A 27,636-nucleotide genomic window follows, 5' to 3' on the forward strand; every position below is an offset into this window, starting at 1 on the left:
GTTGCCTCCCGCCAACTGGGGCTGGAGATCAAATCTGCAACCCAGGCACGTGCCCTCGACTGGGAATCAAACCCAATGACCCTTGGATGTATAGGCCAACATGTAATCACTGAGCCATGCTGGCCAGGGCAAGGCTGATTTTTAAATCCTGCACCTGCACTTGTACTATGCTGGGCTATAGTACCAGGTGGGTTAAGCAGATTAAACAGGTGAACATCTGAGACCCCCTGGATACCTGACATTTTACTTGCTATCTGTCAGAGTAATAGCTCTATAAGAAAGAAAAATATTTCGCAATGACATAGATTGTTTTCAGAAACACTTGCTTACGGTAGAATAAAGAAGGTACATTCTATTGTCTTCAGCTTCAGCAAAGAACTGCCTCGTTGCCCCTCTCCTTCCTCCCTCCACTGACTGACTGCAAAGCTGTCGGGTCCGTGTTGGAGGTGCTGCTGCTTCCGATCAGAGTGAGACTTGCATGATGAGAACATAATTAGCCCCCTTGGACTCTTTGGTAATTGAACTGGATAAGGTCTGGAGTCACTCTCAAGAGGCCTGTATGTGTTTCAGCTTTCAAACAGCCCATTTACAAATGGCTGCGCATCTCAGCACTCACCCAGTGCAGACAGAAGGGGAAGTTCCTTCCAACCTCCATGCCAGAGCCCTTGGTCCACTTCACAGAGGTGCCCAGAGGCCAGCAGCTGTGTTCCTAAGAATTTAGTTAGCTGATATATCACCATGTGGTGCAATTCTTCCCCTGGAGTCCTGCCAGCACCATCTCTGTGAGCACGTCCCTAAAACTCGCTGCTTCTTACAGCAATCAAACATGCTGGGCTATAAAAATACTGATATTGATCTGACTTACAGAAGTTTGAGGTCATTTAGCTAAGACTGCATAAAAGAATGACAGCTTCATCTAAATTTTTATAGATACAGACAGAATTCATAGCGCCTTCAGAGAGGTCTACAAAACATCCGCTGACAATACATGTTAGTTTCCTTTGATCTGGTAATTATTCTAAACCAGCTTTAAACGCTTGTTCGTTCTCATTTCACAGTGAAAAAAACCTAAGCCCTTTTATAAAACCCAACTTTAACAAAAGTTCAGGCTGAATTATAAAAGCTAGAAAAACAATCCTAATACTATAAAATGTTTAAAATGTTAATTATAAATCTTTAGGCAGGCAGGAGGTGCAGGGTTCAGAGGAGAGGGGTGTGGGGGTGGGACACAGCAAAAAAAAATTATAAATCTTTATATTTTGGTTTTAGATTATTATAAACTTTCTTAGATTATTTAAAACCATGCTTCAAATTCTAAATTGTTAAGTCCAATTTAGCATATACTACTTCTACTCATTCAACTCCTGCTCAGCAGGCTTTGAGTCTCCTCTCTCTAGTATCAGATTAACTCAATAACAAAGGAAAAGACATAACTCTACAACACCAAAAAAAAAACCCACTCAGAACCAACACTGTAAAATGGGAGAAACACAGACTGCTCATTATAAAATCCAAGCTTTAGAAAGGAAATGAGACAGCAGAGCCACTGTATAGGAAAACATATAATATTAGTAACAAAAGCATTTAAATTGTGAGAGCCATTTACCAAGCCCCATCTAATATATATAACAAGCACTATGCTAGAGACTTTATATACATCACATCTAATTTCTAGGGTCACCTTGCAAAATAGGCAATTAGCACCCCCATGTTCACTGAAAACATAGAGACAGAGAATAAGAAGTGATCAGAACAGGGTATCTGGTTTGATTCCAGAGTGTGTGGTTTCCATTCACGGTGCTGATCTTGGAAAAAAACGGTGAGACAAACTCACCTGCTGGACTGCCTGGAGAATAACTGAGACCTGGTCCAGGGGCCCAAGGGCAGACCAGTGGCTTTTTTCTTTTGTTTGTTTGTTTTTTATCTGATGAAAGAAAGCAACTATTGGTCTTGGGCTTCTGATGACCTCTTTTGACCCTTGAGAACATCTGTGTCTGCCCTGTGAAAGGTCAACCATGCATGTCCAAACACACCTAAAATCACAGCAGTTGTACTGTTTCACAGTATTTCATAATACTAGTAAATACATAATAGAGCCACTGGTAGTTTTAAAGAGAAATTGAGAGGTCTCCAAGACTACCGAAATAGAAGCAGGACCTTCAGTGAAATTAGAGAAAATCCACTTGGGATGGAAACTGTGTCTTTCTCTTTTTCTTACATCTCCCCCTCCCAGCTTAATTAAAAGGTATAAAATGGAGAGAACAATAAGCAATTCTCATAGTAATCTGATAGTAAATACAAGATAAATGTTTCAAGCACTTTCTCTGCCAAAATTCAGGCAATAGAGCACAGTTGATAAATGCAGCTCAGTCTTAAACTGTACTAAATTGTATTTCATCAAAGCCAGACATTAATTTTATGTTCAATGGCACTGTTGATAAGTTAATACCTAAAATTGTACAGCAGTTCCTCAAATACCATTCCTTTGTTATAACACTGATAAAATGCCCTAGGAACTAAGTCTCATTTATATCAATTAAACTATGGTAAAATTTGTTTCTTTATATGTCAGTTGCAGAACCTATTGATGATGTAACTGAGGTCTTAACGTGCAGGATGCATAAAATCTTCACCATGCACCCGGAAGCCTCAGGCCTGTGCTCTTATATACTAGAAATAAAAGTAACGTGAGTCCATGACCACGCCTCCTTTTAATCTCCTTTCAAAATAAAATACAACTCTTTCAGGCTCTGTATTTCACTTCCCTCTAAGTTTACTGCACTGTCATAAGAGGTTGATTTTTTTCTAGCACAGAATTAAGCTAGGGTTATATTAATAGCTGAGTGGACGTAAGTGACTTTTTTTTTTTTTAACAGTGTAGGCCTGGAAAAATAGAAATCTTGGCAAGACAAGTAATACAATGGCAAGTGTGAGTCAGGGGCCAATGTACAGACATAAATAGGGACTAGCTGGCTTAGCAGTCAGCTTCACATCTGGCCTCGCTCTGGCTAGGAAGGGTCATCTTGGACCGATGGCCAGTCTAATATTGTCCGATTCAGTTTGGACTTAGTTTATTATAATGAGCTGTTGGTCTGGCTGAGCAGGTTAGCTTAGCTGGCTAGAGCAGGAGCCTGAAGGCCAAAGCATGATCTCTTTGCTGCCTTGGCAGTGCGTGGTCACGGACAAGTACAATGAATAATGGGTGAGAGGTGTGAACTGGGTGGTTATATATATATATAATTACTCAGCAAAATATTTAATGAGCAGGCACGATTCCAGGCATAGCACCACAAAGATACTGTGCTGAGGTTAAAGTCGCCCAAGGGAGGCAGACACAGAAATAGGTAAAAGAATGTGGTAACTACTGTGATGGAGGTATGTACAAGGTCCTATGGAAGCATAGAGAACGGTAAGGGAGACTTCCTGGAGCAGGAGACACCTGAGCTGACCTTGAAGAGTGAGTAGACATGGGCGGGGAGAGGGCTGTGTGTGGCACTCTGGCCAAGGAGAAGGCATGATAACCAAAAACAGAAAGGAATTTGAGTTCCTTCCTGAATTTATCATCACAGGAAAAAGGGCAGAGATATGCATCAACCTTCCATCATGCCAACTAGAAAACCTCTCAACTACTTTTTATAAGTGAAAGATTGCACGTTCTCTTTATATCCTTAAAAATACTTTGCTAAAAGATAAAATTTTTCTCTCATTTGTTGCAAGGAGGAAACAACAAATAGATCACTGCTGTTTTAAGTAGTTACAAGCTCCAAACTATGGAGTGAATCTTCCTCATTTTTTTGCAATGGAATTTTTCAATCAAAATAAATCTTTTAAAATGTGACACTTAAAACAGTTCTTGTAGAACAAGCTTTCAACGCACTTTTGTTTAAAGCAGTAAGTAGTTCTCATATGAGGATCTGTATGAAAAGTACCTATGGGCCTTTAAAACAGATGGCCGGGTCCCACCCCTACCTGCTGAACTGCAATCCTGAGGCATAAAGCTTAACTGTGTATTTTTAAATAGCTCCCTAGAGGAGTATGATGTACGTTCCTGGTTTAGAACCAATGGATTACAGCGTTTAAAATGGGATTTGTCTACCACAGGCTTAAGTGATTTTCATTCCCTGGCAAAAAAGGCAAGTCTGGATTTCTTGGGATAATAGTTTAAGAGTTGGTGGGCTTCAGCCTTCCCCTAGCGCAGCAGCCTTCAAACTGGGGTAAGCATGCTTCTAAGGGTACCTTGTCCTCTTCCCATACAAGGATTTTAACTTTGCTTCTGCTTTGGACTCCCTTGACAAAGGTCAGGCTGGATGCCCTGTCAGGTAGTATTTTTAAACAGTGTAGGCCTGGAAAAATAGAAATCTTGATAAGACAAGTAATACAACAGCAAGTTTGAGAGTCAGGGGCTAGCTAATGTATTAAAATTGCATAATGTATTAAATTACATAAAAGGGCATAAATTAAAATACACAGCATTTAAAAAATACAACCATATTTAAATTATATTTACAAGGTTATCAAGATGTTAAGATGTGTATACTATGAAAATAGATGTGCTTATTTATTAACCCGTTAAATAACAAAATCTAGGGACATGCTCAATAACTGCCATGGTTTCAAAGCAGTGATCAGTTTAAACTGCCTTCTGAGAGACATGAAACAATGGCAATGTGATAGGAAAATATCTGACTTCTACTGATGCAAATGCTACTCTAGATTTGTTGTTCACATTCATATGAAAGGAAATGTTCAATTTCCAGGAGAGGTTACTGGAAATAAAGATGCAATTGTTTTCCACATTCACAAACTCTGAGTTAAGAACCCTTGTGAAAGGAATACATGTACATGGAGGGTTTTAAGGGAATCAATTTCCAGATTCTTTCCTAAAACCCTTTCTACCTCGCTTTTCATATTCCCCTTCTCCTACTATGATGAGAACAGCACACCACTTACGCATCCTGAGTGCTATGAGGTTGGTGGTTCAGGGTGTAAAACCTCTGAAGTGCCCTGAGTGGTGAGAAAATGCTCTGCTCCTGCGGAGGGTTCCCTTGAGAGCAGGCAAGAAATACTATGGGAGCAGAGTCTTGCTTTATGCAAGCGAAGGGGATCAGGCTCTGCCTCCCCAAAATGCCACACTTTGGCACAATGATTATTTTGAGCTGAAGGCAAATGAGCAGGGCATAAATTTCCCTTTGTGAAAGAGACACATTTCCATTTGTAAAGGTGTTCTTCTTTCCCATAGCAGGAAGAGGAGAATGACTCACCACCAGAGACAACCTGCGTCTGCATTGTAAACCTTATTAAATAGCACTTACCCACCATTAGTTTCTCTCATATATTTGCCTTCCCACAATTTACCTATCTCAGGTGCCCAAACACCTTTTCTTTTGTCTAGTCACTTCTCCACAATTTATCACCCTTTGTTAAAATCTATACTAATAAATGAGTAATATGCTAATTAGACCAGAAGACCTTCTGGACGTCCTTTCGTCCTTTCGGACAAAGCCATGGTGGCGGGGCCGAGGCAGAGGCGGTTAGGGGCGATCAGGCTGGCAGGGGAGGGCAGTTGGGGGCAATCAGTCTTACAGGGGTGGGCAGTTAGGAGTGATAAGGCCGGAAGGAAGGGGCAGTTGGGGTTGATCAGGCCGGCAGGCAGGTGTGGTCAGGAGCCAGCGGTCCCGAATTGCGAGAGGGATGTCTGACTGCTGGCAGTTGGATATCCCTCGAGGGGTCCCAGATTGGAGAGGGTGCAGGCTGGGCTGAGGGACACCCCCCTGCCCCCCACACGAATTTCATGCACCGGGCCACTAGTGCTATGTAAGACCCTGGGTTTAACAGCCTCTTTGGGTTTTCACTTCTTTTCTCTGAGGACACCCATGCATGTAAAATATTAATATCAATAAAAAAATATGCCTTTTCTCCTGCAACTCTGTCTTTTGAAAGTTTACTTGCAGGACCCAGTTAATATATCTAAGAGGGTACAGAAAAAGTTTTTCTACCCCTACACAAATAAAAAGGTTTTCTTTGCCTGTCTGTCTATATTAATGCATCATTGCCATAGAACACAGATTAACATACTGGTTTTCATTAAAAATAAAATCAGTCTTTTTTTGTTCACAAAGTCACAAGTATGATATGGCTGTCTGTTAAATGACTGATTAGCTTTTGGGGGTAAATGAAATAAATGAGTTAAATCTGTAGCTTCAAGGTTTTGATAAAAAACATATTTAAAGCATACATATACTATACAATTTTCTTCTAAAATTACATCCTTCAAAATGACAAACTATTTTAAACTAAAAAATTTGTATTTCAATTTCTAAGTGTAAAGGGGTACATGGTTTTAAAATTTCTTCTAGTACTCATGAAATTAAAAATATTTGAAGGCTGACCAATGTTTCTTAAGAGTATGGCCCACAAGCCTCCTTCATCAGAAACACCTGGGTATTTGTTAAAAATGCAGATTTGTACGCCCCACCTCAGACCCATAGTATTTGAATCTGTAGGGTAGGGCCTGGGAATCTTCACCTTTAGCAAGCATCATGGTTGAATCAGATGTACACCAAAGTTGAGAGCCACTGTATTTAATGTTACTTTATACTCTTTATTGCCTTGTGGTGAAATCTTCCAGAAACAATATAATAAAGTTTGAATCATTTTTTGGACTCGTTTATCCTTTGACTTTCTGGACAGGCATTTGTTATAAGCTAAATTATACAAACTCAACACAGGCTACTGATACCTATTCAAAATTTATATGGCAGAGTCAGTGTCAGTGAGAACCATCTCTTTATGCATCACTTAATAATTTTCAGCAATATAGAATAGTGATATTTTCTTTAATATGTTCTTCATTTTATTTTAAAAAATATATATGTATTGATTTTAGAGAGGAAAAGGGAGAGAGAGGTGGAAACATCAATGATGAGAGAGAATCATTGATCAGCTGCCTCCTACACGCCTTACACTTGGGACCAAGCCCACAACCCGGGCATGTGCCCTGACCAGGAATCAAACTGTGACCTCCTGATTCATAGGTCTATGCTCACCCACTGAGCCACACCGGCTGGGCTTTAATATGTCCTTTAAAAATTTGATGCCATTTTTGGATAAGCTGTAAGTAGGTCCAACAAAAAAAAAAAGGAAAGTAGGCATTCCCTTTTATACAGGTATGACCATATCATATGTCTTAAAAATAGACTTAAACAATGAACGTGCTATTTTAAAATTACTCTTGAAGAAGTTTGGCCCTGCCCTCTGTTACTCTCTAGAGGCAAGATGTGCTGACTGATTAAGCATACATCTTTGTTAGGTTTCTCAGTTTTCATGCGATTCCACTATTAATTGTCAACATAGAGTGTATGCCAGAAATGAACCACAGAGTACAAGATCTTGTACTCACTATTATTCAATAGTTAGCGCATGCTCAGTTTCAAGAAACTATATTTATGGAGAATATACAGTTGACTAATTCTCGTGGGTGTGTATTCTAAAATCTAACGCTGCATTAAGTCAAACTAACAGCTATGTAATGAGCCATATTGTCTTCTGTAAAACCTCCTTTTAAGGTCAGTCCCAACTTTAGCATATTAGATACACACATTCTAGAAAAGTAATCTGTATTGTATGCACTGGATGCTCAACCTGTTTTTAATATCTTAATACTTATTTCTACACTAAATAATGGCCATGGCTAAAAAAGAACACACAAAACCTTAAGCACTTATACCAAAATCAGCATATTTTAAACTAAAATGCATACTCTCACATGTATACCCCACAAACAAATTTTAAAAGAAATTTAAACTAAATATTTCTGTTTCTTTTCTTAGAACGTCTCTTTCCTTTTTCCAATACAGCAGAAATAGGATATAAAGAGATGTGTTTTAATATTATTTCAACTAAGGCTTATACTTTATGTTTTTAAACTGTAATACTTAAGACAAAATAAAACCTCAAAGATTGGCTGAATAAGCATCCTTGTTTAAAAAAAATACTTATATACTTGGTGCTTTAAGAAAATTGAGAAAATACTGTTCTTTTCATTCAATTTATCCTGAAAGTTATCACTCAAAACTTTTTAAAGCAATAACCTTCACAATATAAAAGGGAAGGGAAAAAAAAACAAGGAAGTCCGAGCAATTAGAAATAAGCTATTTCAAGACTTCTGAAAGAATGTGCAGATTCTGGGACTTATATAACCATGCTCTGGGATCTGTGCTGGTGATGGGGTTCAAGGCAGGCCACCCCAAAATGTTCCACTTTGGCGTATTGATTATTTTGAAGTAGTTACTCATGAAACAGCGGGTGCAAGGACACTCTGAGCCTCCTTCGTCTGCCTGAAGCAGGAAATAAATCTCACGGGGAAAGGTACCCTCCCTGCTCCAGGGAGTGGAGAGGCGCCCTTATCACCAGAGAGAGAAAATTCAAGGCTGAGAAGGCCGTGCAAACAAACTCTGTTTAGTTTCTTCACAATCAGTACCGGAGCCTACATTTCTTTGTCTTGTCAGTTCTTTATAAATTTGTTTCTTTGTCTAAAAGGTATACAAACAGCCTGCTCCAGCAAGTCCTTCGATCCCAGACCTCTGTAGGCACAAAATTAAATTTGTCTTTTTTTCTCCTGTTCATCTGTCTTGTGTCAATTCAATTATTAGACCAGCTACAAAAACCTAGGAGGGAAAAAGGAAAAGTTTTCCTCCCCTACAGTGAGAAACATACATGCGCTTCGCTGCAACAAGGTCCACTTGACAACACTGTTATTTAAACCTTTGTATGTGTGATGAGAGTCAATCCTTTTACAAGGCTGTGATGGTTAAAGAACAATGAATTCTCATCAAGCATTCCCATTCTACAAAACGGAGTTATAGCAATGTCTGAGAGATCCAAGATACAGAAGGAAAAGTAGTAAAACGATCCTTTCAATCAGTTGTTGAGAAAGAAAGACACAACTATTCATATTTTATTACCTTTAAAGAGGCTTCATGACTAAAAGAATCCTTCTTGCCTTGGCCGGGTGGCTCAGTTGAAGCACCCTCTCATTAACCAAAAGGTTGTGAGTTCGATTCCAGGTCAGTGCACATACCTAGGTTGTGGGTCTGATATCCTTACGGGAGTTAACTGATAGATGTTTTTCTCTCACTTTATGCTTCTCTCTCTCTCCCCTTCTCTGTCTCTCTCTCAAAATCAAAAAAAAAAACCACACATATTCTTGGGTGAGGATTAAAAAATTTAATGAAACAATCCTTCTCCGTCCATCCTTTCCAACTGCCCACTGTACTGAGTGCTTATGCCCAACGTGCTAGGCCCTGGGGATACAATGGTGGTTGGGAGCAGGCATCAGCCTGTCCACATGGGACTTAAGGCTACAGGTCATAGGCATCCACCAAATGACCACCCTGATGAAGGTTACATCATAAACTGGGATAAGAACTCTGAAAGGAAAGAACAGTTCTATGGTAACTATGTAACAAAGGAGCCTGAATAAATGCTATTCAAAATCAGTGGGGCTTCCGTTAAGCCTTTGGTTCTTCCCACCAACACAATTCAGGACACAACTCTAGGAAGAAAAACAGTACAACTAAAACAACTTAGAATCCAATATTTATTTCCAAGGAGATTTCTTCATTTAATTTGTTTTTAAATAACAATTTTACCCCTACCACATCATAAATGCAGATTTTTTAATGGAATGTAATTCCCACCATGGGATAATGTACCTATCCTACTAAAATATTAAGATTTTAATACTTCAGTGTAAAATCAGTATCTTAATTAAATTCTTATTTTCAAGAGAGGCTTTTTTGGGATATACGACATTTCCCCCCCAAAGTGGCTAAATTTTCTCGGAAGAGGAGAGCTAAGTAGCACAAATCAATATCCCATTTTTTGAAGGTTACTATAAAACCAGCAAGCAACTGCAAATGCATGGAGGCAAAAACCTTTCTATTTTTCTCCTGGGTATAATTTCAAATCATTCTGATGACAGCTATTGGCTGCAAGACCTGTGTACAACATTCAGCAAATTTCAACCAAGCTTAATAATTAATGAACATCCTATGTCATTAATTTATAATAAATCAAAGCTACTTTAGAGTTTTCAAATGCACTGCTTAAGATTCTTACCAAATGTAAACTAGCTGATGGTGACAGCCCTAAAATTCCTTGATTTGAATGTGTCATAATACACCTTCTGAAAATCCAGCCAGTGTTCAAGGAGGGAGTTAAGGGTTCTGGAAGCCAGCAGGCTACCGAATTACTTTCCGGAATTAGTGAGAGGTCTTCCTGCAACTAGATAAATGTGGAAATAAAGAGACTTCCTTCCCAAAACAGGAGAAAAGTTATTTTATTATTATGATTATTTTAGCCATCAGGATTCTCACCTCTTTCCTACGAGATAAATTCTGGTGAATTAATTTGTGTGTGTGTGTTTTTTAGTCTTTATGTCAGTGGTTCTCAACCTTCTGGCCCTTTAAATACAGTTCCTCATGTTGTGACCCAACCATAAAATTATTTTCGTTGCTACTTCATAACTGTAATGTTGCTACTGTTATGAATTGTAATGTAAATATCTGATATGCAGGATGGTCTTAGGCGACCCCTGTGAAAGAGTCATTCGACCGCCAAAGGGGTCGCGACCCACAGGTTGAGAACTGCTGCTTTATGTCCATATGGAGCATTTGATAAAAAAAAAAAAATTTTTTTAATCCTCACCCAAGGATATTTTTTGCATTGATTTTTTTAAAGAGAGAGTTGAGGGGAGGAGGAGGGGGAAACAGAGAAAGAGAGAGAGAGAGAGAGAGAGAGAGAGAGAGAGAGAGAGAGGGAGAGAGAGAGATGTGAGAGAGACACATCAATTGTTTGCCTCCTGCACATGCCCGGACCAGGGCCAAGGATGGAGCCTGCAACCGAGGTATGTGCCCTTAATAGGGAATCGAATCCAAGACCCTTCAGTCTTTGGGCCAATGCTCTAACCACTGGGCTGGGGTTAACCGGCCAGGGCTGGTCAAAAATTTTGACTGCATTTGGTAAAATAATGAACTTTAAAATAAAATAAGGCAACTGAGTGAAAAAACAGCTTCAGAACATTCAGCCTAAATAATTTATTATTGCTACTTATGCCAACAAAGACAGACCACGTAATTTTAACGGTAACTAGTGACAGAGAGAAACCTTATTACATTAACCCTTAGCTTCCATTAGTTATCTCTCTGTAGTTCCTAGTACCTCCCCACAATTTGTTGTTCCCTGAAGCCCTAATCCCTGTTTCCTTTGTTAAAATTCACTTCTTTTCTGTGAACTCCTGGGCACATAGAAATGAATAAAAATGTGTGCCTTTTCTCTTGTTCATCTGTCCTTTGTTAATTTAATTCACAGGCTGCCAGGCACTTAACCAAAGAGAGTGAAGGAAAAGTTTTTTCTCCCCAACAACTACTTATAACTGTAAAAAAGCAACAATGGTCAACGAGGGGAAATTCTTCCATGGATTATTACCTAATTAGTAAAAATAAAAGTACTAAAATAAAAGTAGGCTGTACCATGAATAACTGCTCATAATATGACAATAAAAATTATTAGATTTTAAATATACGAATTGATACTGAAAGGGAATACACAAAAATTGCTAAAGGTACATTAGGATGACAAGATTATGGTGATTTTCCTTTCCTGTTTTTGCCAAACTTTCTGGAATGCTTTGTTACACATTGAGAATTTCAGATATTAAAAAAAAAACTAAGAAGCATGCTTACAAAAAGATGATTGAAAAATAAAGTTATTTTTGTCACTAGAAATGGGTTTATCTCCCTAATTCTTCACCAAAAAACATTTACATATCACAGAAAACGAAAGGAAACAAGTGTGTCCTGCTGTTTTTCATTTCAAAGATTGTCTGAGTTCTTCGAGGTGGAAAGGGTCCTCTGTCCCATCCCCACCTCTTATTACAAGCAAATTTACCATTTCCTGGGCGGTGACTTGTAGAACCTGGCCTCATCCAGCATCATGAACCACAGAGCTCATCCCTTGCTGTGAGGGAGCTGACTTAACACACAACACAGCAAAGCGAAGTCCAAGATTTATCACAGAATTAAAAAAAATATATTAACTGCTCTAAACGTACAGCACAATTAATAGCTCCTGAAGAACACAGCTCTTCTCTAGACCTCATAAAAACACATCATTTCCATTTCACGCATTCTAAGGTGGGTGCACCTCTTAGGTTCCCATGGCAGAATTTCTTTCTTTATGTTTTTTTGTTAATCCTCACCCGAAGATATTTTTTCCATTGATTTTTAGAGAGAATGGAAAGGAGGGGGGAAGGGGGAGAGGGTGAGGCAGAGAGAGAGAAACACTGATGTGAGAGAGACATATTGACTGGTTGCCTCCCCCATGTGCCCTGACAGGGGCCGGGGATCCAACGTGCAACCCAGGTACATGCCCTTGACTGGGAATCAAACCCATGACCCTTCGATGTGCGGGCCAACGCTCTAACCACTGAGCACACAGGTCAGGGCACAAGGTTTCTTCAATCAACTTAGTTGCTATTGGTTACAGCCAGTATGAAGTCTACGAAAAGTCTAAAACACTATACAAAATTGACACACCTGCCTGGCCGTGTTGCTCAGTGGTTGAGCATCAACCTATGAACCAGGAAGTCATGGTTCAATTCCTGGCCTGGGCACATGCCTGGGTTGTGAGCTAGATTCCCAGTGGGGGGCACGCCTGAGCAGATGCTCAATGATTCTCTCTCATCAGTGATGTTTTTATCTGTCTCTCCCTCTCTCTTCCTCTCTGAAATCAATAAAAATATATTTTAAGAAAACAACAGAAAAAAACCCTGACACAACAGAGAGTTACCTTAAAGGCCCCATCTTATTCCTAACACAAACTGTACACCTTTAAGGATATTTAAGAAAATACATAAATATTTAAGAATATACTTAAGAATGTTTTACAAATATGCCAAACTCCATATATTTGATAACTAAGAGAACTCTCACATTTGTATAGATATACTCATGTATGTAAACAGCTTTCATTTAGTTCTTGATGTTTTCACCTAATCTGAATCCAACTAAAATTCCTGAATGACACACTGTGACCATGATTATTGACTAGTATTAATAGCCCTGAATTATAAAAGCATCATACTTAAATGCTTCCATATTTAAATTATGTATTTTGATTATCAGAAATACAAAATTCAAATCAAGAAGTCTTAAAAAAATGTTAAACTTTGACTCAGTACTTTTGTAACTCTTGTGTTACAAAAAACCATGAAAACTCGGCATTGTTAATCTTAGATCAAGCAAGTGGAAAGCTTAAATATTAACTTTTACCTTCTTGGTTCTCCATCACATGTTACTTGCTGTTTAGGCAGTGTTATTTCATTCTGTCTGTGATAAGAAACCAAGAAAAATTTGTATAATATAACAGATTATGATCCAGAAATGGATTATGGCACTATCTTTTTAAATAGAATAGGTCTTGTAGAATAGTGCCTTCTAATTAAGAATGATTCTCATGTATTAAAAACTTAACCTATGTTTTGAAACTGGCCTATTGTTCAATTGTAAGTTATTTATTCATGTCACCTTGAGGTTCTGATAAGAAAAACAAAGTATAATGTCAAGATAGCATACCAACGCTTGCAAATTTTGGTTCAGACAATACTCAGCAGACATTGTGAATGACTCAGTGAAATGCTACGAAAGAGGATTGGTGGCTTTCAATGTGTGATTTGCATCTTAAGTGATAAGTGGTAAATCTTGGAAATTGAAAGTAACATCTTTAGATTTGTGACAAGGTGTTACTACCTTAACGCCCTTCTTAATTGATTGAAGTTTGCCTCTGTTCTTTCATTTTATTTCTAGAACATATCCAGCAGATTTTTATCTCTGAACTTGAGCAACTCTGGCTGGACAGCGTAGAAGATTTACTCGCAACACACATTTCCTAGAAAGAGAATTTTTCACTTCTGTCCTTGATACACCCCTGCCAGTGCTCTTTCCTTATTAATATGTGTATTTTGTTATAAAGGAGGAAGTTACTCCATTTAACCTAAGATACTTTGAGCTCTCAGGAGGTTTAGGCAAGTGAATGATGGTACTGAAAAGTTCAATTGCATTGATGCTTATTTCAAAGATCACCCAATCTAAATATCATCAGGCTCAGAAAAGTAAAAGTTATGGAACATCAGAGAAGCATTTTCTCTGGATAAATTTCTACCAGATTTTTATAAAGAGTAAAGTGGCCAATTAATATATTTTTAGAAGTTTGATCCTATATCATTTAAAAGGCAAATCATATACGGAATGATGTGTATAGAGAATTAATAACCACAACCATGATGGTCATTTACTGAACATCTATTATGTTCCAGACTGTACCAGATGTGCTAAACACTGTCTCATTCATGTAGTCTTCACAGTGAGTCTGCATGGTAAGCAATATCCTCCCCACTGCACGGAGATGAAAGCCAAGGCTTGAAAAAGTTAAGCAATTTGTCTAAGGTTAATGTCTAACTCGTGAATAAAATCCACATTGATTTGACGTTAAAACCTAGTATCTTAACCACCATGCTACAGTATTTTCTAAAAAAAATTTTTTTCTAAGCATGGCATTACAAATGTCCGTAGTCTTTTTACTGTTTTGGTTTCTGCCCCCACCCCACCCTCCGTTAATGGTATTTTGACAAATATATAATGTATTTAAAGTCATAGAGTTTTTAAATGATCATTTAAGGAAAGAACTTGCATTATTTTTTAGTTTCGAGTAAGACTATAATTTGCTGTATGGGTTAAAAGTCACTTTCTTGGTTATAAACTCACTTGGCCGTCTTTTTTTTTGTTTTGGTTTGGTTTGGTTTTTGCTTAATCATTTGAGCATCTTCACTTGAGTTGGTAGGTATGACTATTGTCATTTTATAGGGGAGGGATGGAGTTCAGAGAGGTTAAAGGATTTGCTTGTGGTCACACAGTATTTGAGCTGCGTGTGGAAATCTGCTTTTTGACTCTAAAACATTCTTGATAAAGGTATAGATTCTACGTAAGTTTGAGAATCACGAGTGTTTTGTGGGTGATTTAACAAAACGTTTAGCTTCTAGAAAAATATGCCAACATAAAATTCCTGGTGAAGACGCTTGGGTTTGCCTGGCTGTGTGGTTTTCACTGAGTGTGTGGAAAGGGCTGCCCCTTCTGAGCAGAGTTCTGACCTCGCCCGGGGCTCAGAGGAGGGGTCTCTTGTGGCCTGGGACCAGGCATTTTATCACAGATTATGTTTTCTAGAGTCCTTCATGTAATTCCTTCTCACCAAGGAAATCCACTTTTTGGTTTTCTGTTCTGCTAGGCACACGGTTAATCATCTGTCACAGGAAACAGAAACATTTCCTGCTGATTTTTTCTTTTATTTTTTCCAAAAGCTGAAACAAATCATTAGTGCTTTGTCAACCATTAAAAAAAAATCATCATGTTCTACTGCAGTAAGACCCTTGGTTTTTACATAAAACAATATTCTTGTTTCTGTTATTTTGTGTGTTTTATAAAGAGAGTAGGTGTGGCTTTGTTGCCCTACTGAAGACTAGATATTGATTCATTAATGTGACAGATCGATGAGGTGCCTATTGGTTGCCAGGCACGATAGTAGGCGCTTGGGACGCAGCAGTGAACAAAACAGCCAAGATTCCTTGGCCGCATCAGGTGGACATTCTAGTGTGAGGAGACAGACGATGAACACTATAGCTTCAGCTAGTGATAACTGCTAAGGTGAGAATAGGCCAAATAAGGATAGAAAGCAGTTCTTCTGGGGCGTTGGAGATGGGGGGAGGGGGGCGGGGGGAGAGGTTACTCTTAAATCTTATCACAATTACTCCAGAGCAGCCTGATGATGAAAACAGGGTCTGCCCTGCAGCTGTATGGACTTTCCTGAATGATCAAGGGGTGCCATGCGAAGTGTATAGAGCACAGCTCCCCCTTCCTCTCCACCCCCAAGTCATGTTTTCACATTGAAATTTTAATTTATGGAAACAATAAGCCTCTATGTTTCCTACTTTTCCAAGGTCTACTATATGTCAAACTAAAAGATGGACACTGGACAAGTAAGCCATAATCCAGCATCTTAGAAAAATTTATTATTTTTAAACCACTTATCTAAGATTTTTTGATTAATTATCTGGATTTATAAAAATATTTCCCCTCTATTTAAAATTTATCTATTGGACATTTACCCAATTTTCTTACTGAGTAACCCGTATTTTAATCAACTCAAGCAATCTTATTTTAGCACATTTCTATAAGTCATTATGAACTCAGAGCTTATTATGCATCAACGGTCTTCTGCTAATACTTGAATACCGTATGTAAATATGCTTTCTGTATAGAAAGATATGTCTCCATAAAACAGACTCATTAAGTACAAAATGAATTTGAGAGTGACTTAACTGAACAAATACACATAATAACACCTGGAAAACCAGGCATTAGGTGAGGCACTTCACTTCTTCTCTAATGTATACACAGCCCTACAAATTAGAGATTATTCCCATTGCACAGTGAGGACACTGACACACTTATAGAGTAAAAATAACTTGTCTAAAGTCACAGAACCAGGGTCAGAGCTAAAAGGCAGACTCAGATCCAGTTCCAGGGATGTTTCTAACATGTCACTCTGACTTTATGTTTCATAATCATACCAAAAGCAAACCACTATTGACACCAAAAGCTATCTCCTAATGTTTATTGGATACTGACCTTATATATGACATATTTCTTTCCTAGATCAGATGTGTTTTTATTCTAAAATTTGAAAATATTACCTATGAAAATGAAGATATATAATATTTTAAAAGGGCAAGTTATTTAGTAAATAAAGCAGCTTTATGATGCTTAAAAGGTGATTAAAAATACCCCTCCAAAATGAAGCACATAGGATTCCGATGACCATAGTTTTCTCGGTAAAGCCCACATGTGATTGAGTTCTTACATGCTATGAAAGTGGAAGCATTCTGGTGAGCAAAGTTAAAACAGAGCTCCCTACAAACATCCCTCTAAACAGAAAAGCAATCATCTTTCAAAATCTCCTGATCTGATCCAGATACCAATACTAGGAACCTTATGAAATCATCAATAAATTATGTCCAAAACTTTTCTTTGGATAACAGCGTAACTATGCGTGTAGCTTGCTACTGCCTCAATCCAGTCCTTTCTTTAAGAAGATCCTAAGAGTTTTTAAGAATTTTCTCTTTTTGCCAAAAGAATAAAAGGTGGGAACATGGAGAATAACAGTGGTTTGCCTTTAATTTTTATAGAGGCTCCAGGACAACGAAGACAAAATATAAATCCATTATCTCTAGAACATAATAGAGTAAATAATTTCATTAAAATTTCCACTGCTTTTTCTATGAACATTAAAACCAACAAGGTTTTCCCCCCAAAACAAAAGGATCTATTAAAAGATTTCCTACTGTGCACCTGTTGAAAGTGTTAATTTGTCAAAACTGGTTTAAAGAGTGCCCAATTCCTGTATTCCCTTATTAAGAGTTTCAAAACACATTTTAAGCCCAAGAACTTACAGTCCAGCTTAGTGTCTTCCATCCTAAAATCCTTCTTTCTTGATTATTCTGCAACATATCTGCATGTCTTCCTCTTGCTTTGCGCTCCTCAGCCAGGCAAAGACCAAAGAATCAGGGACGGGGCCATTTAATAGTCCCAAGTATTATCTCTCACACAGCTCGAGGTACACTCAGGAGACAGGCAAAGGGTGACGAGACATGCAACTCTACAGCCACTGTTTTTTAAACAGTAACCTTGTTCACTGAACCAAGCAAAAACCGAGAAAGGCTTCTGTTCAAAAGAGCCAATGACGCTCAAATGGGTGTGGGCTGGGAGCAGGGGAGGCCTTTCCTGGCTAAGAAATGGTTGCTAAACATCAGTTTGATCTCAGGGATTCAAACTCAGCTGGGGCCCCAAACAGGATGTGCATTAAACCTATATTAAAAAAGTTAATTGCTTACCAAAATCATCTAAATGTTATTTGCTCTGTTCCCGGACTCTTCTGCCTTTTGGTTTCCTGATGTATTAAAAATGACATTTAAAACCCTGAAGATTATGGCCGATTTTGTTCCCACACCAAAAGCATCTGAAAAGGGTGATCATTAAGAATTAGTCAAGCAGAGAGACCTCTGTTCTTTTTCTCCCTTCACTGAGAACAGACAGAGAGCTGTAGAAAAAAATGCATGAAATGAAGTTTCACTGCCCTTCAAAAGGTCCAGAAGATTGACTTGCTTTAGCAAGGGTTGAAAATTCTGAAGGCCTTCAAAGAGTAGAGGAAGAATAAATGAATATAAACGTAAATGTTTTAGAAATTATTTCTAGGTAAATTAAGTATAGATCCTCAGAATTTATCTTTTTCCAGCTCATGATAAATTGCATTATAAACTGAATTCGACATTTCTATCACAACTTTACCGTAGGCTTGTCTTTAAAAGGACTTTTTGTCTAGGAGCAGACATAGGGAGGGAATGAAAAAAGGATGTCAAGTCCTCACTGTGCCCTTATCAAATTTAAAAACATGTGACATGGGGGCCAGAGTACTTTGATTAAAACCAATTAACTTAAATTAGTTTGGGTGAGCAATGGGCCTGCTTTGGAAAAGGAAATTCAATGTTTAGAAAAAAATAACTGCTTTCAAGCCTCTCTGAGTGGTAGGACTTGAACCAGTAAAGAAACTGGACACAGGATATCTAAGATGTAGGAGGATCAAGCGCCCACCGGACTTGGCAATGAACCTTTTTAATGCCCTCGGAACCACAGACTACTTAGTAGGAGCCAGTGGAATGTCAGGTGTAGTCCAGCACCATTCCAACACTTCCAGGGTTCCAGCATCACAGCTGCCTAAGTACTATCACTCCCTTTAACCAGTTGCTTTTATTTTTTTTAAAAATAGCCTGTATAAATATAGACAATAAATATCTCCAGTGCAGGGTTTCCAACATGGTACTACCGACATTTTAGATGGGATGACTGCTTACTGGGGGTGGCAAGGGAGTGAGAGGATGCTGTCCTGTGTGTTCTAGGAAGTTTAGCAGCATCCCTGGCCTCATCTGCCATATCTAATGGCACCTTGGCCACACACTCCTCCCCAGAACTGAGTCCATCAAAAAATGTCTTCAGACATTGCCAAATATCCCCTGGGAGACAAAATTATTTCTGGTCAAGAAACAAAAAATCACAGCCCTAGTGTCTCCAAATCCATGGTGACCTTGTTCCCCGAGCAGGGCTAGACTGGGGGATATAAACACAGACACTTAGAATATAAGTGCTTTCAACTGCTGCACTGCTCTATGGTGGTGGTTGTTGTTGTTCTGAGTAGACCTTAATGTTGCTAAGAGGGATGTGGGATTGACTCTGCTGGAAAGGCTGGTCAATGTTCTCAAAGCTGTTCTCATAACCATGCCCAACGTGCCCCCCTGGGCTCATGTTTGGTACAGTAGCTGGAAGGTACTCAAATACTGCCTAAATGTCGGAAGAAGTGGAAGAATTCTCTACTTCTGTCCAATCAAAGCAACCAAATCCATGCGACAGCATAAGCACTAACATAAGAAACATGTTGGCTACTAGTTTCAGGAATTTTTGAGGCATGTTATCAAGATATTAACTTATTTCCATAATTCCACACCCATGGATTCAGTTGGGCACCATGTTAGGACTGATACCTTAAATTACCTGGTAGCTCATTTAACTGTAAACAAAGACAGGAACCATGAATTTATCAAACAAACAAAAAGTAACTCCGATTAGCAAAAAAAAAAAAAAAAAAAAACACAAAAAAACTTTTCATTCCCTCCTTCAAAATCTATATATTCTTCAGACTCAAATGTACCTATCTCAGCTTTGTACTTTCCAGTTCACTGAAGATTAGAAACACCCAGTATTGGGGGGACAAAAAGTTGTTAGGAGAGGCTCCTAGGTAGTCTATACCTTCCAAAGCTTGACCTCCAAAAACAATCACCCAACACAGCTATGAGATTAATATTTCTAGAATGCAAATCTGATCACATAATTTCTTTGGATGCCTCAATTTTCCTTGGGATCCACTCCAGCCCCCTTAGCACAAGACACCTGCTCTTCATGGTCTCACTGTGGCTTTTCTCACCATGTTAGCGGCACCACCGCTGCTTGCCTAGCCTTGAAACAACTGCATTCGGTTGCATTCCCCTGAACTCAGTTTTCCTCTCACCATCAGTTGTGAACATGCTGCCACTTGAAGAAGCATCTCCCTTCGTCTGGCTGGGTTCCATGAGCTGTATTATCTCCACTTTCCATCAGCTGCTCAGGAAGCCTCTGCAGCGCCTCCCCTGCGGTGGCGCCCATCCAGGGCACTGCGATCAGCAGTGGGCATAGCTGGGATTTAGAGATGGGAAAGAGAGGGGCCAACGGAAGAAGACTCTGCCTTCTGAACTATAGATTCTTCCTCCCATAAATGACATACTTAAACTTATTGATCGCCTGTCATAGGTCAGGCATGCTTCTCAGGGCCTTTACATGTATGAACTGGTCTAATCTCACAAACCCTATGTTCATGCCAATTTTAAGATGCGAAAACTCAGATATACCGTGTAAAGTAACCTGTGGAAGCTAGTGAGTGGCAGACTCTATCTGCCCTCTGCCTGGGTGACTTCCCACTTCCGAGTGCCCAGGAAGCATCAGGCCAGGGTCGCCTGCTGATGAGAAATGACTGGTATGGCAAGCAGAGAAGACAGGCAGGGAAAGGCAGGAGGTGACATTGTGTGGAGACAGGGCACCATTCTTCCCTTGGGAACGACAGTTTGTAACTAACTGGGGCTGTATTCATCCGGAAAAACAGCTGAATGCTAACGAGAGAGGAACGAGAATAAAGGGTCTTGTATATGACAAGCGGCTCAAGGAGATGTCTATGTTTGGTGCATGGAGCAGTGGGTACCATCAATGACGCATCATCTGACACTGTAACTATCGCAGAAAGAGGCACATTTCCAACACCACCCCGCATTGTTCTTTCTCAAGTTCAAGGCCTCGGTGTGTCAGTCCAATTTTGGTTTCATTTTCAATACACAGCAAAACTATTTCAATGTAGAATACTGGCAGATGGATGAAGGCAGAAAGGATAGTCTATAATTCTGAATTAAGGAAATGGAAATCACTCTTCAAATATTATAAGTTTTAATAAGCACACAAATCCTAAGAAATTAAAGGTAAATAAAAAATTTTAAAGTAGATCTTACATAATAATCTGTAATTAATATAAAACACGGCACATATTTCGTAAGGGGACTTGAATTATAAACTAGACTACAGAATAGTTTCAGGAAAACTGAGGAGTCTACCTTCTTCCATTTTTTTATGCGTATTCATCTCAATGACCAGCTGCTTGTCTGAGAGGCCTCCTCCAACTGCTCTGTGGTAGAGGCGATGATTCGTCAGCTCTTTGCTCCAACCTGAGTCCCCACTGTTATCCTTAAGTCTGCAGAGCACCCTTAACAGGGGAACACGTGGCAGAGGCTCCTGCCCTTCAGCATTTTCTCTCTCATCAAATCTGCTCATTTGTCACCTGCTTCCTTTTTTCCCCCTTTCCTACTATTCCCTCTTAACTTTGGGCTACTAATAGAGAAACCGGTTCTTATAAAATAGGAACTTTTAAGCTTCAGCAAGAATTCTGAGATTATGAGATATCCAGTAGTGTTTTTGTTTTTAACAAAGCTTTATTCCACAGAAAATTGTGTGATCCAGCATTATTTTGCACTCCTCAGAAAACAGGAGAGGCTTGTGTGTATATGTAATAACAAATATATGAATGAATACACACACACACACACACACACACACACACAGGGATGAAGACCTAGTTGCTCTACATAGCTACTATGAAAGGAATAAAGTTGACTGAGTTAATTTACGCTGGAATGCTCTATCAAAAGGGATCCCATTTGGTTTCTGTCCCTAGTACGTAGGTGACATGGAGCAAGTCATTTACTCTCTAGAACTGTAGTGTCCACTACAATACCCACCAGTCACACATGACTATTTAAATTAAATTAAAAATCAGTTCTTCAGTTGCACTAGGCACAAGTTAAGTGCTCAACAGGACATTGCTCATAAAATGGACACAAATGTAGCAGTAAATTCTCTTTGTAGATCAAATGTACTGGGATAAGCACATTGATCGGAAATTTAGGGGAAATCAAATTTAGAAGTCACCTGATTGCCTTAATAGATGGTAACTAAATTTGATGAGTTAATGCTCAATCCCACTGACTTTTTTATTCTTTAAAATATGAATCCATAATGCACTTTTACAGATGACAAAAATAGATATTAAACTCCATTAGTGGGCTCCACAAGTCTGTTGCGGATGAACATTTTTCTCCTCTTCCTATAACCCTGTGAAACACCAAGTATATCTAATGGATCAATTAGAGTGATAACCCATCACAGCCTGTTCACTGCTATAGCTAAACAAACTGCTCTTAGAACAAGGATAACTGATTGTGAATGAAAATTCTCTCTCTAAATCCTGGACGTAGGAAAAACTGAGCAGCTATCTTGCTCAGTGCACCGAAGTCAGTGGGAAATCACAAAAGTATGCAAAAGGCTAAGAGGTGTATTTGGGGGGAAATTCCATTGGGAGGGGGGAGAAAAGGGAAAACACTACATTCAAATCCTTCATAAAGTAATATATCAGGAGGCGGGCAAAATCATTAACCAGCCAGGATTCTCCACCCTCGGCGATCACCAGGACAGGTCAGAGGTCACCAGAAGACGAAGCGGCCTCCTGGAAACAGAAGCAGTGCAGGTGTCGTAGCTGGTGGTCTCCCTCGCCGCCCTTTACATCTCTAATAATAGATCATGTGGGTGTACCTACTCTGCTTTTTTTTTTCCAGATTAAAATCTCTGCACATCATTTCTCTAATAGCAACCATATGGGAAGCATCTGTAGCTTTTCTCAATTCTAATTTTCATAAGCAGGAGAAACATGGACAAAAATAGCCCGCAGCCTGTCAGAGCCACTACAGACTGACCTAGTTGGGCGCAGCAGGCTGAGTGCCTCTGAGCTGGTCAATCCTGCCCAGCTTGGAGGCTGCGGTGCCCCAGGGTCCCAGAGCAGAGTTTGCAGGGTCTTCACAATGTATGCGGTTATAGTTGAGGGGTCACACTTGGGCCTTTGAAGCCATTTTAGCATGGATCGGACTAAACTCCCTACCACCATCTCCAATTCAATTGTGAAACAGGGAGATTTCTGAAATCAACATTCTCAAAACAACAAAGATTTAAACGAACAAACAACAAAAATCCCTAACAATGTTAAATTGCAAATGCTAAAATGGGGAAAGTATCTGTAACATGTGTGGCCATAAAAAGGTCGGTATCTTTTATTTATAAAAAGAAAAAGATTAAACACCCCGATAGGAAACAGCAGAAAAATAGACATGCAATTCACAAAAGAAAGGGAAATGCTAACAAGCATGTAAAAATATTTATCATCACCAGTAGTCACAGAAATGCCACTTGAAACAATAAACCATCATTTATTTGCCCATAAAATCCACAGAAAACTCAAATAACAGGATATCAATCTTAGCTATTTTAGAAGAATGTTTCAAAAATGCTTCTGACACTAAGTGGAAAGAAAACAGGTTGTAAAACCATAATGTGCAATAATACAAGTTTGTAAATACACACACTTTGTAGAGTTTACAAAGGCCAGAACATATATCAAAATGTTAACATAGCTCTAAGTAGATGGTGGGAACACGTCTGATTTAAAGACAACTTTAATCCTTTCTTGCATTTTCTAAATGTCTCAATATTTATTAGTTCTCTTATTAGAAAAATGCACATTACATTTAAAATACTTCAGCAGTCACTCGTAAGAGATGCCTGGAGACTATTTCTGTTCAACATTTTCTGTGCTCCTGTTGTTAGTGATGGTAGAAAAGATGCTTGAGGTTGTACCACTAATACGGGCACTCACTTCTTGGGCTAATGTGGAGCTGAAAGTCCTGGTAAGAGGCATACTTATTCTGGGAAAAAGGTTTCTCAAAAAAACAAAACAAAACAAAACAAACAAACAAACAAAACAACCTCTCAAAACAGACAAGCCTTAAGATAAAGGGGCAGCTTATACTTTACATACTTTCACATTGTGTTCATATTTAGAAAATTATAACTTATTTCACAAAAGGCAAATTTCTATAACTGATTTAATTTTCAAAATCCCTTTTTAAAAGTTTCAGGTAGCTTTTAGATAATATTCCTGTACAAGCTTTTCCACTTTTGAAAAAAAGACATATGCTAAGTATTAGCTTCTCTCACATTTTTATTCATTTTTTTCACCTCTGAAGATGGTGGTGACACTACTTTGGCTGTCTTTTAAGAAAGATTTTCTCCCCCCCCCCTTTTTTTGTATCATCAGATATAGTGAAAGCAAATATGATTCTACATTTATTTTATAAATAGTATGTGCTCCCCCACCCAAATTATCACTAATATAAAATCCTACTTTGCTTATAAAATAGAAAATAGTGTCTCTTCCTGTCAAGCAACAAATCTGTATTGATTCTTGCTGTGTGCCATGCCAGGCACTTCTTAGGTTCTCATATGCTATGAGAAATAGCTATGAAACATTATAGAAGACACACGCGATATACAGTTAGGAATTTTTACATTTTCGCATGACCTGTGTCGATCCCTACAAAGTCCATGCTTTTTCCTTCACCACTGCTCTCTTTTTGCAATTTTCTTCAGATTTCTGATTTTAATAGGAACATGTCTCTAGTAGATTCTAATGTCCCTGGTAACATCGAAAAGGTTCCAAATTAAGGCCATTTTTCTACTTTCCAAGAGTAAACTTTGTATCTTTTCATGACACTTCAGAATACATTTCCCCACTTGTGGGGAAAAAAATCAATGCATAAATTTACTTAAGTCTTGAAAAGCAACTCAGGCACCTTCAACTAGAACTGTGATGGCGAACCTATGACATGCTTGTCAGAGGTGACATGCGAACTCATTTTTTTGGTTGATTTTTCTTTGTTAAATTGCATTTAAATATATAAAATAAATATCAAAAATATAAATCTTTGTTTTACTATGGTTGCAAATATCAAAAAATTTCTATATGTGACATGGCACCAGAATTAAGTTAGGGTTTTTCAAAATGCTGACACACCGAGCTCAAAAGGTTCGCCATCATTGAACTAGAAAAAGGTCTCTTTTTAAGTTGCTACTAACCAGGGAATGCCTGATTAACATCCACCCTTTATCCCCAACACTAATAATTCTGTTCTGTTCTTTTCCAATCCTGACTAAGCGTATAACCTCATTTTACCTCTTTATGCTAATTCCTTTTATTTAGTACTCTAGAATTCCTGGATAATTATGTAACATTAGATTTATTACACTGAGGACCTAGATGATCCTGCAGCCCCAGCCCCATGGCATTCTCCTGTTTTCTACCACGGATGGATGTACACAGAGTAGGATGACCAACTTAAAAAAATTGCCAGCACATTGGTACACAAAGGCAGACTAGGAGGGCTGACGGCATCCCGCACAACTTTTTGAGCACCTTATCTATTGTTTTAAGAATGAGGAAAAGAATAAGCAATGGGTAGCAGTGCACCTGGGGAAGAAGCATCATCTTCAGAGGCAGGAAAAATTAAAAACACTGAAATAGAAGACCGTGAAGAATTTAAATGATTGTTAAGAGAGCTATGGATATCAAGAGAAGGAGATGATTTGTGATTAAAGTAATACGGTAATATTTAGTCAAACCTGAAATCTCAGGAGTTACACATTTATTTCAGAATAACATGATTTAAAACTAAATAAATGCTACCCTCAACTAATGGGTATTTTTTCCTTTTTAAAATCTTTATTGTTGAAAGTATTACAGATGTCCCCCTTTTTCCCCTACTGACCTCCCCGCCCCCTGCCTCTCCCCTTCCCCCCAGGCCTTCACTACACAATTGTGTCCATGAGTTAAACATATACATATATATAGGTTCTTTGGTTAATCTCTTCCTGCACCCACCTCCCCCAGCCCTCTGAGTTTCATCAGTCTGTTCCATGCTTCTATGTCTCTGCATCTATTTTGTTCATCATTTTATTTTGTTCATTAGATTCCACATATGAGTGAGATCATGTGATACTTGTCTTTCTCTGACTGGCTTATTTCGCTTAGCATAAAAGGGCGTGTTCTTAACCAAGAGCATAGTTCCTTTTGCCAATATGCTTTTCTAATCTGAAGATTTAAAATCTGTTTTCCATATTCCGGTTGTGAAAAGCTAGTCAGAGTTGCCAAGGCAACAATGCAGCTCTTTACAAAAAATGAGAACAGCGAGCTCAGGACACCAAGCTTGTGGAAGCGTTGGCTATGCCACAGACAGAGTCCACAGGCACTTCTGAACTGGAGACAGCCAACAGGCATCCAATTCCACTTCCACAGATAACTGTCCTCATGAGCTGGCACCAGAAAGACTTCGGGAGCCGGTGAAGAGTGAAAAGTCCTTCTATATCTACGTGCAAAGTCACAAATGGTAAAGTGCATTAGTCACTAAGCCTTCAGCAGCCTCATGCTGTAATTATTAATCCTGTAGTTATTAAGCTCTGCCTTCAAAAGAGAAGTGGCACAAGCAACATGAAGAACTAAGAAAAGAAAATAACCAAGAAGCTTTTAAAAAAATCCCACTTAAAAGCCATCAGGAAGATTTTCTGAAGCAGCTAGATAAAATTCTGATAATGTAATTCAGACATGTGAAATAACACATCCATGGGAAAGCTTTGGTTATTCTTACGTTTGTTTTAATACTCCAAGTATGCTGAAATGATGACGTTCAGATACCCTATGCCCTCAATTAATTAAACTTTACCTTTGTATATTGTAAATAGCAAAAACAGCCAGTTCCAAAAAAAGAAAAGTCCACGATAGTGCTCTCTCATTATTTCCACACCTCATCACCATGTGTATAGATCTTCAGTAAGTACCCTCACTTCTCAATAACTCCCCCCACATCCAACCCACCAAAGGATCTGATGAGGGATTTTTTAAACCATTATGGAGTTGGCTATATTTCAGTGTTATCAAGCATGGCATGAATTGATTTTTCTTTTGGACATTTGTATTTTGCCTTTTTAATAGCTACACACACACAAAACGCACCCCTTCCAATATGTAATTTGCAGCATCAGAAAACAACATGATCTTCTGGGGTCCGAGTCTGAATTTATCCTTTCAGGATAAACGGGAGCAGAGACTACTGACATGCCCCACGTCTCCCCAGACACCTACCTGTGCTGCTGGGAAGGTGAGCTGACCTTGGTGCCAAGGCATATTCCCGTCATCACTGCTTTTAAGGGGCTGGAGTCCCATCATCCCTGACAGGCCAGTGCCTGCAGACCCTCCCTCCCCCGACCCCCCGTGGGCATTCGTCTCACCCTACCCCTAAGTGTCCTTCCTTCTTTCTCCCCATAACCACCCCTCCTTCTGATGAAGAAAAACAAGCGGATGCATATTTAATACTGCACAGACTTCTGGCATTACTATAGGACTTTGTGATGTTTTTGTACTTTAATAAATTTCTGAAGTCCTAGAATCCGACTCTACCTTCCT

General features: G+C 38.9%; 1 protein-coding gene across 10 annotated transcripts in view; it reads right to left on the reverse strand.

The window, feature by feature from the left end:
- Positions 1–27,636, reverse strand: part of MAP7 (microtubule-associated protein 7) — a 123,983-nt gene that overhangs the window by 70,004 nt on the left and 26,343 nt on the right. Inside the window, exons 1-2 of one of the 10 annotated variants that reach the window (XM_014533865.1) lie at positions 17,561–17,754; positions 13,332–13,388 (exon numbers count right to left, since the gene is read on the reverse strand). The exons of 8 other annotated variants lie outside the window; for them this stretch is intronic. In XM_014533865.1, coding sequence (XP_014389351.1) covers positions 13,332–13,347 — 16 coding nt within the window. In that variant the 5' untranslated portion in view covers positions 13,348–13,388; positions 17,561–17,754. Of the gene's footprint in view, positions 1–13,331; positions 13,389–17,560; positions 17,755–27,636 lie in introns of those variants that run through there. One more of the 10 variants, XM_014533863.1, reaches the window with a different exon arrangement.

The sequence above is a fragment of the Myotis brandtii genome, unplaced genomic scaffold (genome assembly GCF_000412655.1).
Source record: "Myotis brandtii unplaced genomic scaffold, ASM41265v1 scaffold123, whole genome shotgun sequence".
NCBI lineage: Eukaryota > Metazoa > Chordata > Mammalia > Chiroptera > Vespertilionidae > Myotis > Myotis brandtii.